Source organism: Ceratotherium simum, chromosome 15 (genome assembly GCF_057802395.1).
Source record: "Ceratotherium simum simum isolate JZ-2026a chromosome 15, ASM5780239v1, whole genome shotgun sequence".
Taxonomy (NCBI): domain Eukaryota; kingdom Metazoa; phylum Chordata; class Mammalia; order Perissodactyla; family Rhinocerotidae; genus Ceratotherium; species Ceratotherium simum.
The window spans coordinates 27,399,480-27,414,239 of NC_141914.1; the positions used below are offsets into that span (position 1 = coordinate 27,399,480).

A 14,760-nucleotide genomic window follows, 5' to 3' on the forward strand; every position below is an offset into this window, starting at 1 on the left:
TCTTCACTGTCCCTTAACCTTGACCAAATGGGGAAGGATTCCATTGTCAGCACAAAATGGCAGATTACCTTTGACTATAGACATGAAGATGAATTATGCAATAGGATGAAATTGTTTTGGATCTTGCCTGGGGAAGGTATTTTAAGTTTTATAATAAAAAAACAGGATGGGTTTAAAACTCTACAACTGGGCACATTGCCTCTGTGGGTGCCACTATTAGCCCTTAAAGCCTCTATATTGAAAGGTCACTCTGAGCTTTCCCAAAGCAAATGAAAAGCGAAAGAGTATATGGTAGTTCATCTGGTATAAGAACTGAGTAGAACTCAGCAAGGCAAAACAGTACAAGCCCCAAGTCTCAAAGAAATAAAGCTTCTGAAGAACAGATGGAAGGTGCTCTTTCTCTTACAGATGTGTCGTTGGGGTACTGATGACATCAGACCTGGAAGATCTAGATCAGCCTCCATTTGTGGGACAACAGCTTTTTGAGTCTTCTGTGCCAAGCTGCAAAAGGAATCCCCCAACAATATGGTCATGGAGCTTGATTTTGAGGACAAATATTAGGATGCAAAAGCAAAAGAACTGAGAGTACAGGTAAAAACCCCAAACACATGAAATGTATCACACATGTATACCAGGTCAAAAACAAAGGGAATGAACTTCAGGTAAAACCACTTTGCCTTTATTTGGCTAAATGACAAAAGCCAATGTAACTCTGAACAAATTAATAACACTCAGACAGGAAAACAATATACTCAACACCGACTGAAGAAAATGTCCCTGTAGACGCCGGCACTGGTGATGGGGCTAACATTCACGCCACGGCCAGCATTTCTTTCCCAGACTCGTTTTTGCGGGTTCCTCAATACAAAACAACCCAACTAATCAAGTCTCTGTGTTCAAAACAGTCAGTGCCTCCAAAGGAAGGGTGGGAAAGCCCACTTTATACCTAAAGGAACACAACTTGAGTCATCCTAACGTTCAACTTAGTACTTTTGTTTTCTACCCCAGTCTGAGTACTAACATAAAACTTTAGCAGACAGAATATCTTCTTTCTTTTAAAGAAAATTAACATTTAATAGTTTAATCCCAAGAACACGTTCTACTTATTTGGAAAATTAGAAGCTAGGGACCACTCTTTATCCCATGACAATCTATTCTATAAGAGAAGACAAGAACAATCATTGTATGACTTTGAAAAATATAGCCTTTAAAAATACTTATATTGGTAAGCTTAAAAAAAATACCATTAATTAAAAACATCGTTATGGAGGCCTTTTTTCCTGCCTGTAGTGGTTCAACTTCTGGTGAGACTGTGTGCTGACAGAAAATGAGAAGCTATGGCTTTTAGGAAATTAAAGAAAAGCAGAAAAATATAATTGATTTGGAAAGATTTTAGATAAGGGATCTGGAACCAGATTAAAAAGGAAATGAGCTCCAGGGGAGAAAAAAAAAAAAAAAGCTACCCACAAATCAAGATATTCCAGAAAGACAGTAATAAAAACACTATGAAAAACCATTGTGGAGAGACTATCCAGAGACTGCCTGACTGGCTGTGGTCTCAAGTAAAATAAGAAAAATGTAACTCAGGTGCTGCCTAAGAAGTTATCAGTGATCACAAAAGGTCAAAAGTTCTCTTGACCTCCTCCATATTTTCTCTTCTCTTCAGCATTTTCAACCTCCTCACATCCCCAACCTTCTTACCCAAGCCTCAGCAAAATAATGGTCTTTGGCTCCAGCTATCAGAAGCAGCTGCAGCAGTACAAATGATCCATTTCTATTCCTCTAAAGTTTCAACCTCTATTCTTCAGTTCTACTGTGTCTAGTGTATGAAAAGAGCAAACTTCCTGCTCAGCCCATCTCAAGGTAACTGCTGAAATGGCACCTCTTCAGCACCAGCTACAGGGCTTCAGTCTCCATTCTCCTTCTATCTTGCAGGCAGAGGCTCCAAGGCCAACCAACTTTTAAGGCTCTCCCATCTCTGCCACATTTGGCCTATTCAGGCTGACTGCTTTGTGCATGGATTCAGAGAAATAGCTCCACAGCCTCAAACATTAATATTAGAAGATTTACAGATCACAGGCATGGTCATGGTATGCAAACCTCTAACCTCATTTAATTAGGCACAAATATCAAATAATGCATCATCCTAACAGCTTCCTCTATCCACTCATCCTTATCCAGCACCTAAGATCACATTCATCCCAAAGTATCTAACATGCCACACCATAAAAGTTTTGCTGTAAGTCAAAATTATTTGAAGATATACTAGTGTTAGGAGACTGAGGCAGTAGAGGCTCACCAAAAGGGGCAAGAGAGTTTTTCAGGAACACATGCACAGGCTGGCCCCAGCAGTCTCACAGAGCTTATCAGCCTGGAGGTCATATTCCAAGGGCAGGGCATGCCGAAAGCAGCCCATTGACAGAGCAGAGCAGGCCCCAAACATTTGGGACCTAGACATGACATACACTTGAGAGGAGTGACTGCAGGGAGGAAAACCACATTCTAGGCATCTCCCTTTCCAAATACACTTGGATAACACGTGTACTTTGAGGGAACAAGTAAGTGGGCTTCAGTGGTGACTGCATCGCGTTTCTATACCAGGGAGAATAAGACAAAAACAGGCAGAATTCCAAGAGGGAAGACTGAAGCAGAAAAGTTAAAATATGTGATCATATGAAGCTGGGTAATATAAGAAAACATTAACTCCAACTGTTTCAAAAAAAGGATTCCAAGCCAAAGCTCGTGTAAACTAGATTTGATAGTAAAGATAGCACTTCATGAAGAGAGTTAGAAATGTAGTTTTCATAGGCCATCAGGACAAGAGGTTTCCCCCTGTTTGTCCCTCTACTCTGTCATACTCTGACTCTCTGGGTGATCTGAGTTTTAAGGACATAGGTAGTCCTGCTGTGCAGGCAGGCAGTGATTCTAGCCTTTGACCCTTAGGCAGAAGAGTAGGTTTTATCAGAAAGTTTTTATGAAGGGGACTATGAGATCCTCATAGCCCTAGCAGAGAGGCAAGAAAAGATGAAATGTGGTTTTCTTAGCTGAAAACACTAAAACTTCACCCCCACAAGGGGTATTTATGAGTGACGGGGTGGGGCTTGGACATAAGCAATTTTCCCCTGAACCCAGCTACAGGATTACTGTGGATGATGTTCTGCGAGGTCATGTAGCTGTAGGATGCTGGAGGTTTAAATGAGCTCATGCTCAACAGCAAGTGTTAGGTTTCAGCATTCTCTGATGTGAAATTGAAGAGGTGAATCCCCCTGGGCAACGTTAATAGGGGAGGTAGAACCATAACCACCAGGCACACATGGAGAGGGAGAGACCCTACCATACTCTTGTAATGTGAACCCATGCTTTGTGGCCTGCTGGAGGGGCAGTGAAGGGAAGTCTCTGTCAGCTGCAACTCTGAGGAAAAGAAACACTGCATGGAGCACTGGTTCCAGTTAAGAACATTCTTAAGAGGGGCAGAGGTCAAGATAAGGCTTTAGAAAGGGGGGTTGTTTACTTACACTTTTGTGTCTATGTTCTGTGCACATCTCTCTAAATGTTCAATATGGCTATCAGCAACATGGATTAACAGATCATGTTCAAACTGCAGACATTTACAAAGTATTCTTTGTAAAAAGCTAGGTAATAAGCACTGAAATAGCAGTAGCAGGGCCAGAGACTTACTCCCAGCAGAAAAATTAATCTAAACTGACTTGGTATATGATTGAGTATTGTCCCACTCCCCTCCTCAATCACAGTAACCCAGAAAGTGTTCCTTCCTTTAAAAGTAGATTGCAGAAAAGAGATTGACAAGAGCTCCCAAATAACTGGGCAAGACATTTTCTGAGAAGATGAACACAGCAGAAAAGCTGCAGCTGATGCCATGTGGTCTGGTTCCATCCCCATCAGTGTCTTCATGGACCCCATTGGGTCCAACAAGAAACTCCTCAGGGAGTAAGAAAAGTTAGGCTCAGATCTCCTTCTTCCCACAGCCACACTGACACATGTATCAGCAGTACATTTAGAGGATTTGTGACTGTAACTCAGCTTTTAGCTTTTCTTGAAGGTAACCAAAATTATGATATTTCCCCCCCAAATCATCCATCAGCATGGCTCATTGCTTGAAGGATTTGGCAAGCCAGTTTGCCTCAGAAGAAGAGGCAAACACCACAGTGTATCAGGAAGAAAAGGTCTCTGGGTATTATACCACTTCCTTCTGCCCACTCCTCAAGGGCAAAAAATTAGTTCTCCTTACTATATTTGAAAGATTAATTTTTTAAAAATTAATAAAAATGACAATTTCCCTGTCAAGATCACATGAACATAAACAGTAAAGCAAAGTCCATGGGGAGGGTACATGGATGCAGAACAGGCTTCTAAGGTGTAGTCAGCCTCCTTCTTGGTATGGGTGGGTGATGTCTCTTGGAGGACGCGCTGTCTGGTCTCCTCATCCTAGGTCCTCTTGCCCCAATTGTCTTTCGTTTGTAGCTGTCCTTACGTTTAGTGTTGGGATCACAATTTGGAATTCAACAAAGAGCTTCTGAAGGTGATGGGGCAGAGGGAGGGGAGAGGAAAGGAGGGATGAAAAATTAGTCTTCTTCATCCTCACTGATATCATAGGCTGCAGCCTTGTGCCTGGAGAGGTTTGTTGGGGAGGAAGGTGGGGAAGTCTTGCCAGAGAAGGGCCATCGGAAAGAGGGGGAGGGGGAGCGTTCACGAGTGGGGCTGCTGCTGGGACTCTGCTTTGGACTGATGGCCTGCAGCATCCGGCCTTTCCCCTCTTTCAGCATATGTTTCTGAGGAGACCAAAAGGAAGAGTTAGGAAAAAACCTATGGATCCTACTAAATCACCACTAGAGGATCTAAGACTTCAAATTACCATGAGTGCTCTCTGTAATGTCAAAAGTGATCAAGCCAGAAGAGGGACATAGCTATGATTCTGGGCAATTTCTTCCCTAAAGTGGTCTATGCTATACTACTTATCTAAAGGGTCCCACCTGCTATCCATAGTCACCCATGGATATGCCTGGACTTCTTAAAGGAGTTCTTAAAAGGCTACTTGGTCTGTAGTCCAGGCTCCAGGCAAAAAGCAAAGGAACTAACTCAGACAAAAGGGTACCAATACTAGTTTTAAAGTCCCCTGAAAAGAAAATTCCATATTCTCCCTGAATAATCTATTCTGATACCCAAACACTCTCATGGGTCAGATGCTTCCTGATATCTAACCTAGGGCTCACGTGTTGAATAACTACACATACACCTTTTATTTGGCTGGAAAAGACCTTGCTACTCCTCAGGGACAGAATTCTCACCTTACCCAGCTATCCTGCAGCAGCTGTTTGTAGTGGAGGCAGCTTTCTTTTTACTGTTCTTTGTTCTGTCCTTTCCTTCTGATAACTATAATGTAGAAGCAAGCTGGGCAAGACTATTTGCTTACCTTGTCACCAGATTTGGAGGTTGATAGAGAGCAGGCAAAATTATTCAGGAGAATGTATAAAGGTTTTAAAGAACTCTTTCTGTAAAGATTTTAAAGAACTTTTTGGGGCTAGCTGAAATATAGTTCTGACCAATAAGGGGAACACATTAGACAACTTCTTAATGTCAATGTCCCTTTCTACTTAACGCTTCTATAATGCTTTCCATAGCATGAGAATTCCCTAAATTTTCCTGAAATTCTCTAAATTGTCCAGCAAAAAAGAACATACCAGTGCTCCTTCTGGACCAAACATTTCCAGGAAACTTCCAATGAATTCTCGAGATTTCTCCTCCCATTTCTGAATGAGGTCAATGCTTTTTTCCTCTACCTTCTGAACAAATTCTTTTGACTTTTCCTCCACGTCTCTCACTTTCTTCTTTACTTTGTCAACCCGCTCCTGCAAGTGGTATTTCTTCTCCTAGGTAAAGAAATAGCTGTTTTGAGAAACAATACTCACTCTGACCTTCCCTACCAAAGAGGAAAGAAAAAACTTGGCAATCTATTGACACTCTTTTCAGTCTTCAGAATTTCACTTTGCTTTACTCTCTCCCACACTTCTCTAGCATAATAACAGATAAAATATGCTCTGGATGGTCATCTTATGCGAAAGGGTGATAAGTCCGGGACTGAACTAAATATATAGGGTAAGCCTGTTAACAGACAGGCATGTAGCCAAATGAAGTCTGATTTTAAAAGACAAAACATAAACTTGGACATAAACATGCCAACATGACCCAAACCCCATTCTAGACGGAGATGTACTGGGAGCAATGAGATCACTGCACAATATTGCCAAGAATAAGCCAACTATAATAGGTTGAAAGTGGAAGTAGTGGATCTTTTACTTAATTCATTTATTGTACTGAATTTTTTTCCTTCTATCACTGGCTTATTCTATGATTTTAAAACAGTCCTTTGTTTTATTTTTTCGTATTTGGAGGTCTGTTTATTCGCAAGATGAAGATGATACTCTTTGGTCCTATCAGCTTCCCTAAAGATAAGGGAAAATGGTATACACCCCCGGTGGGGGTGGGGGAAGTCTTTAGCCAAATGAAAAGGATTCTCATAATTTCCAGATCATAAAGGGAAAGGAATATGTTTAGAGTTTTTAAACATCTAAAAATAGATAAAGATTTTGTAGTAGGTGGTTAACAACTGTTAGGGTTTATTGCATAGATAAATCATATTTAGATGAAACCAATTCACCTATTCTTATAATTCACAGAGCTGAGAGCAGGTGAGGGAACGTGATAAACTACTTATGTAGAAGATATAGTTAGCATCTTTCTTCTTCTATTTAAATCAACTTTATTGGAGTATAAGTTATATACATAATATATAGCAGTTTGTTTCTAAAGGGCAATATTAAGCCAAGATAAACTTTGCTTTCATAAATCAAATTTTAAAACTTAGGTCCATGTGCTCTAAGAAATTGCATGCAAAATGTTGTGTGTCACTATCCACACAGGGAGACGATCCACAGCTTTCATCAGATTTTCAAAAGACCATCCAATCAAAAAAAAAAGGGTAAGAACCACAGTTTTAAATGTATTTGATCTAAATACTACACTATGTAAGCTACACATTCTTATTAATTTAATTGGCTGTGTATCCTTATTATCAATGTGTTGATAATAGACAATAAAGGCAGAAAATGCCTCTTTTCCATTCTCTTTGTAAAGAGCTTAGCATAGTGTTATCTGCAAAGAGGCATTCACTGAGCTTTTGGAGGTAATAATTAGAGCAGACTGACAAGTAAGTTTAGCTCAGATGAAGTGGCAGGCAACGTGTGTCCTAAGGCCAGGGAACTCTGGGATGAGGTTGGAACTCACGTTGATAAAGCTGACGTTGAGCTCCTTGGCCGTGTAGCCCCTTTGTAGGTTCCGTCTCGCGTACACATCATAGTCCCGGACAATTCGGGTGATGATGTCTGATGTGGAGATACCTTCTGTCCTCTGTGTTGGAGCAAACATGCCTAACCCAAGAACACAAACACTGTGACATTCTGGTTAGCTCAGGCAGTAGGACTAGATGGAAACTGGGTACAACATTCCTTTCCTTTCCTCAAAAAGCAGAATCTGCTAAGTGAAGTCTGGAGATACTGATATACAGGAGGAGGACTGAATCAAAAGCTAGGGGTGGGCCGGCCCCGTGGCTTAGCGGTTAACTGCGCGCGCTCCACTACTGGCGGCCCGGGTTCGGATCCCGGGCACGCACTGACGCACTGCTTCTCCGGCCATGCTGAGGCCGCATCCCACATACAGCAACTAGAAGGATGTGCAACTATGACATACAACTATCTACTGGGGCTTTGAGGAAGAAAAAAAGGAGGAGGATTGGCCATAGATGTTAGCTCAGAGCCGGTCTTCCTCAGCAAAAAGAGGAGGATTAGCACGGATGTTAGCTCAGGGCTGATCTCCCTCACAAAAAAAAAAAAAAAAAAGCTAGGGGTAAGGAAAAAGGGAGCTACATGGTCCTAATATTAAGAAAAATAAGCGGCCGGAGAAGGGTTTCCTGAAATTAAGAGAGTCCAAAAGTAGATGTTTAGACTGAGAATTGACAGATGTCAGTGCCAAGCTCACCTTAACCTTTTACCCAAAGTGTGACCTGAAAGTGGATGTTGAATTTCTTAGTGTATAAATTTTCCTCTGTAAAGTAGTGATGTGGCTGAGTCTCTGTCGCTGCCCGAGACTCCATGAAGTGAGGATGCATGTCAACTTACTCACCTGCTTCTTTGATGTGCTTATAAACATCATCACTCCCAGCAGAAGAATAAGGTATGTCATCATGGGCTACAAAATCAATCTGAAAATAAAGAAACATTATTTAAAACCCATTTCTGCCATTCATAAAGAACCAGTAAATACTCTCAAGCCCAGAAAAAGGACAACAAACAAAAGCCAGGCCTCAAATGGACTTTTTCTCTGTCTCTCTTTGCTTTGCTCATAAATTCCACGATTCATTCACAAACCACCCAACTTAATTATTTACGGATCATAAATACGAAGTCAGCTAGTTTCTTTTTCAGTTATTTTTCCTGGTCTACTGGAAGTGCTACCCCACACTGTGTACCAGTCACCATGCTGTGGTCAATAGGGCTGGAAGACTTGCTGGTGAGCTAGTTAGTGGGTGGAGCCGAGGAAAGAAGAAAGGAAATCTCCCCATCCTCCTGGATCTATAATGATTGATTAAATAAGAGTTGCTAAAAATATGAGAAAGAGGTCACTTCTGTGTTAACTGGTTTCTCTCTCAGTCCATGAGTAGGAAATAAAAATAGCAACCAAGAGCCCTTTGAATGGAATGGATACATCTGTACTCCTGAGAAATACAAAACCCAAAGCCATAAAAGACCTTTTGGTCTCAGGATCTATCATTTTACTACTGTCAATACCTCTTGCAACAATGAGAAGACGTCAATGGCACTGGGATCAAAAATCTGTCTGAGGGCCCTGCTAAACCTCACTAATTTACTCCTTCCTGAATAGGCCATAAGCCCTATGCTACCATAATTGCTAATACCACCATACCAACTCCCAGAAGCCACTGTAGTGTGAAGCATGCTCATCAAAACTATGTCAGGACTCTAGGCTAACATCTCAATTACCCATGAACAACTTGTCAGGGATCCATAGGCAGCAAAGCAAAAATAAGTATGGTGTGCAAGCAAGGCTCGTGGTTGAGGATATACTGCCAATAAGCAGAAAAGAGAAGCTGGAAGTTCCTCCAACCTCTTCTGTCTGGGCCTGCCTGGCTGTGTTGCTGACAATAATCTTTCTTATCACCTTTGGTGCCACTGGCTAAGCGTTGAGAAGAAAAGCTAGAGAACTATAAAAGATCTGTCCTAATCCTAAACAGTTATAACAAATATCCCTTAGCTTCAGGCCTACGCAAGTATTGCTTTTGAAGCACTTTGGCTACCTTTGCTCTTTCCTGCCTCACTGAACAATTCATCTGCAACATTCCACACACCCCTGTAGAAAACTGACAATATGCTTGCTGATTCCTCAAGCATGAGGATGCTCAACCTAGTCTGATAAATCTTTCTCATCCTTTATACCCACCTTTTGTAGGAAACCTGTTGCTTTAATGTGAGAGAATTCAAAGAAGGTAAGAGTTTTACAACACTAACTCACAGAATAAAAGTGAGAAACATCCCTGGTTTCTGATCCTAGACAACTTCTAGCCCCAAATCAAAGCCCTGAAACTAAATTTAAGTTAACACAAGAGAAGTCTATGTCTATCTGTCTTATTTCCTGGAAAGTGAACTCCTTGAGCACATGGCTGGGGCTATGTATATTCTGAAGAGACTGGTATGTTATGAGGGTGGACACACCTATAGTGTGGGAGGGAAAAAACCACATAACTGAAGAGCAATTTCTAGTTCTGCTACAGTGTGACCTGGAGCAGGTTATCTGGTCTCTGTGGGCCCTTTTCTCATAGTAAAGTGGAAATAATAACTACACTACAAGATTATTGTGGGAGCAATGAAATATAATGGATATAAAAGTGCTTGTAAACCATCAAACCCCATATAAACGTCAGGGATAACTACTATTATTAGTAATATCACCATCATCTCCTCTATGTGAAACTTACATAGAAGGTATAAGTAAAATAGGGCTAGTGGAAAACTAGTACCAGAAGCCTTGAGAGTTGAGGGAATTCTGAAACAAGGAATGGGGACTTGTGCCCAGTTTCTTACCCGGTGTTCTGCCAAGAACTCCGGTGTCAGGGTCCAGGGGGCATTCCTCACCACCTCATCCACATAGCGGCAGTGCTGCACTGCATCATAGCGCTCATTTTCATTCATCACTGTGAAGCCTTTGAAGTTGTGCGTTAGCTCATCACTGCAAACTGAGTTCACCACATCATAAACTTGTAAGTCAAAGTCCCCTTTGCTTAACCACTACTTAGTCACCAACTTCTCCCCTCCTCTCTCATTTCCCAGGACTATAACCAATCTCCCCACCTGGAGAAGAATCTTCTGGATATAGTTCAGTCTGGGTAACAGTGCTTTTCCTAATCCAAGATACACCTTCAGGAGCAACACTCACTACATATTATGTTCACGTTTTGGAGAAGAGAGGATACAATAGGCTTTGAAATGAACCTGGTGTGTATTTCTGCATCAATTAAGTCTTTAAAAATGTTTTCCCGATATACTTTTATAAGAATGGACTAAATCACATAACATTTGCTTGGCAGACTTTTGTATTTCAGTAGATTCAAAATGATAAACTGAAATCTAGAGCAAATGCTGTTCTTAAGGTAGGCAATAGGGGTCAACATTGCTCCCATGACTGTAGAAACTCAGCTAAAAGCAGTGAGATAAATACTGGCCATCTCAGGTCAATGAGCCTGGAGCTCCTCTCTCCAGGTTTAGGTTGCTAGTACCTCATATACTTTATGTTTTAGAAGGATGTACAATAGCCCTCATTTAAAAACCCAAACAAGGGCGAATAACAGTTGATAAGGATATGAGAGAGAAAAGGACTACTATAATTTTTTTCTAGACAGCACCTAAAATCATCAGATATTTTCTTACCTCCCACAATGAGGTATGTATTAGGGAAAAGGTTCTTTGCTTGCATCAGAGCCCGGGCATGACCAGAGTGAAATAAGTCAAATATTCCATCTGCATAAACTCTCACAGGCCGCTCACCTAAATCCAAAAGAAAGAATTTATCACAGAAATACATTGATTCAAAACCCTGTATTTGACAAATGGAAATGCCACTAGGTAACTGTTCCATCCTGCATACCCTTCTCTTAAAGTGTTCTCTGGATATTCACCCTAACCTGGGAGTGGATTGGAGTTGTGAGAAATAACATGACAAACCTCCTTGGCTAAAAAGACCCTCTTGACATCATATCCTCTAACTCTCTTTGTTAGCCTGGTTGTACCAAACTGATAAGGTAACTGGATTTGATGATTTTTCTTAAAGTTATTTAAAGGTTATACAACAGATTTGTCCTGACCTTCAAAATTCTCACCTTCAATTTATCTTTAAACTTCAGTTATGTTTGAACAGAGTATAGTTAAACTATATTCTGGCTGCTTGCTCTCTCAATTTCAAGAAAGCTGCCTTGATTACTACTGACTAATGCTTTGCTTTGAAAATAAATCTCCCTACTATTGCCTGGAGAGTAAGGAGTGATCCAGAGGGTTGAGATTGAGAAAGAGGGAGGGTAAGTACCAGTTATTGGTTTAAAATTCATTAACTATGGCATGTGTAGATTCTTTATTGGTTTATTCCTTGTCCAGCACTGGCATGAATAGTCAGTTACTTGGTTATTTAACATAAAACCAAATAGACAGTATGAGATACAGGAGAAAAAACAGAGATTAAATTAGACTGTCAAACTTTTTAGGCTAATTTGTGACTATTCGTTCTGCCCAAAATGCACTAAGTTTGCTGACGGCCTTCTATGGTTTATAACTAATGTCTACAAAGAGTACCATCACTCCAGGGTGAAAAGAACACAAGGATGGAAAAACCTAAGTTTTAGCTTCAATTCTGTCACTAATTATCTGTTTTACTGTAGGGGAGCCTTCACTTCTTAGTTTCTATGAACCTTAATTTCTTCATGTATATAATGAAGAGACTACAAAGTAGATAATCTCAAAAATGACTTACTCGTAAAATTCTATTATTCTAAAAGTTAAAAAAACTAGGTTTATTAGTTAGTGCTTATTAAGTATAAGTTTCAAAACTTGGGAACAGTACACTTACACATATACACATTTTATGTACCACAAATGGTATGTGGGATAGATTAGCAACAAGATGGGTAATATAACTAATGTTATCAGATCTGAGTGCGGGACTGCATTCTGAATGTGTGTCATTAGAGAGTACATGAAAAGTTATCGACCTCAACAGGCTCTACTATCACATCTGACTGTGATCCTTGAACTGTTTAGTGGCATTTTGAAATTTGACCTACCACCATTACATGCTGCTACATATAGCCTCTGTTGTTCCTTGTTGTCATTCTACCCTGCCCCATTAGCCTGTCTTGTTACTCAAGTAAGGGGAGCCAAACCCAAAAAATCACATGATGAATCAGAAGGGTTGTGATCAACGTGAGCTATATCTAATCACTTTTACAAAAGGAAAGTATTCTCTGGAATTTTGTGGACCCCCAAATCATACTCCATATAGCTAAGACATAGCCAAGGGCTATTGGGATCCCTGGCCTGACACTGTCCAGCATTCATTTCTATTCGTATTTTACTACTCCTCAGTTACAACAGAGAGCAAACATATCAACACAATTAAGTAACCACAAATATCTTCTATATACTGGAAATGTATAGATTTGTGGCTATAACTGCCTCTTATTCCCTAGTGCTTACCTAGATTTGAGCCCAGCCCTATATTTACAGAGTAGAGAGAACACTTAGCACAGTAATCAGAAAAATTGAAAAAGAATTGGAACAAAAGGAGAATTAGAGAATTTATAGAGAAGGACAGCTGTCTATAGGGCTTTATATTCCTAACAAATGCTCATGAAAGTTTCTACTTATGATGATCACTAAAACCAATTGTTCAAAACAGGAAGAATATCTAGAATACATATTAATAATTTATGTGGTCAAAAATTGCTAATTAATGATGTAAAATAAACAAACAAATAAAAAGTATGGGCTTTGAATATAATAAAGTGAGTCAAAAAAACCCTGGAAAATTATAATATCAATAAAGATAAAATTAAGTGATAAGCATCTCTCAACCTGGGATAATTTTTGTCCTGTATCAATCAGCAGCATCATAGCTAGAGTATTGACTAATAGAATGCAGGAAGATTTGAAGGACAATTCTGAAGGTTATTAAAAATGTGACAGCCTGACATATTATTTGGACCTTTGTAAAAACAGACAAGATTATAACCCAGCTTAGGCTAATATCTCATTGTCTCTGCTCTGCTGTATCTCATAGTTGTGACAACAGCCCAGGAAGCAAGTGTGTACCACTATATTTCATAGCTACGACATACCTTGTGACCTGGGAAACAAGTGAATAATAATAAGAAAAAATAAAATTTTATGGAGTAGAATTATCCTCTCAAATAGAACAGCAAGGCAGATAGAAGGAACTCCTCCCCCAACTAGCCTTTATAGGTAAACTGAGAGATGAATAAAGACAGTAGGTCTATATTTGATAAATACAGCTGAATGCTAAAAACAAAAACACATCAATTAGGCATTTACTTACAAGGAGTTCCTCTGCTGGCTTCTTCCATAGTTACCCTGACATAGGGCTTACTAAAGTCTACTTCAATTTCATCAGAAAAAGGGGCTGGCTGCCGTAAGCCCTTAAGAAGAAGAAAATGAAAGAAAATAAAGCTAAATTCAACAGTACAAACTGAAATACTCAAAAAACAGAGCTTTTAAGAACAATCAGTTATTCAATGTGCTGTGATTGAAATTCCTCCTAAAACTTTATAACGTTAAAAAGAAAAAAAGGCATTCTAAAATGACAAGTAAAAGTTGCAACCTTTTACCAAATGGGTAAATCATAGCATGAACGATAAACGTCTTGCTGGTGATTTCAGGGTAAGACTGAGCAAGGTGGCTGGGAACCTAAGCACAGGCCCAACTAACTGGGTCCAGAATGATGGCTCCTCTGTCACATGGCAGAACAGCAACCTTAGCATTTTGTTCTATGTGACAAAATTGACAAGGTTTGTAAGTGCATTTTTGTACCACTTCAACCAGGGGACTGAGAAGACAAACAGCTTCTGTGTACTTTATTAAGCACAATTATCACTACGTAATGCTATACACTGTAAATATGTTCTAATGCTCATAACAGTCCTGTGAAGCAAGTAGTACTATAGTTATCCTCAATTTAAAGATGAGGAAAACAAGGTTCAGAGAAGTTATATGAATCGTATGCAATTACTCAGAGGCAAAGCTGAAATAAACATGCAGGTATGTTCTTTCCTCTATAGAGGAAAGCCTCACTAAAGAGTTTTTGTTAAATTTATTCCAAACTCTAAGTATTTTATTCTATTTGATGCTATTGTGAATGGAACCGTTTTCTTAATTTTATTTTTTGATTGTTCCTTGCTAGCATATAGAAATGCAATTGATTTGTATGTGTGTATCCGTGCCTGTGTGTGTAATTTCAGTTGATTTTCATATATGGATCTTATGTCCTGTGACTTTGCTAAACTCAATTATTAGTTTTAGCAATTTATTTGTCTGGTAGATTCCTTAGGATTTTCTACATATGAGGTCATGTCATCTGTGAGTAAAGACAGTTTTACTTATTCCTTTCCAA

General features: G+C 39.7%; 1 protein-coding gene across 5 annotated transcripts in view; it reads right to left on the reverse strand.

Annotated features, from left to right (window-relative positions):
• Window positions 1-657: 657 nt before the first annotated feature.
• Window positions 658-14,760, reverse strand: part of PCYT1A (phosphate cytidylyltransferase 1A, choline) — a 36,942-nt gene continuing 22,839 nt past the window's right edge. For all 5 annotated transcript variants that reach the window (XM_004424524.3, XM_087439784.1, XM_087439783.1 and 2 more), the window contains 7 exons: window positions 13,690-13,789; window positions 11,016-11,132; window positions 10,173-10,324; window positions 8,197-8,275; window positions 7,303-7,445; window positions 5,700-5,888; window positions 658-4,790 (listed from right to left, as the gene is read on the reverse strand). In XM_004424524.3, the coding sequence (XP_004424581.1) occupies window positions 4,584-4,790; window positions 5,700-5,888; window positions 7,303-7,445; window positions 8,197-8,275; window positions 10,173-10,324; window positions 11,016-11,132; window positions 13,690-13,789 (987 nt within the window). In that variant the 3' untranslated portion in view covers window positions 658-4,583. The remainder of the gene's footprint in view (window positions 4,791-5,699; window positions 5,889-7,302; window positions 7,446-8,196; window positions 8,276-10,172; window positions 10,325-11,015; window positions 11,133-13,689; window positions 13,790-14,760) is intronic.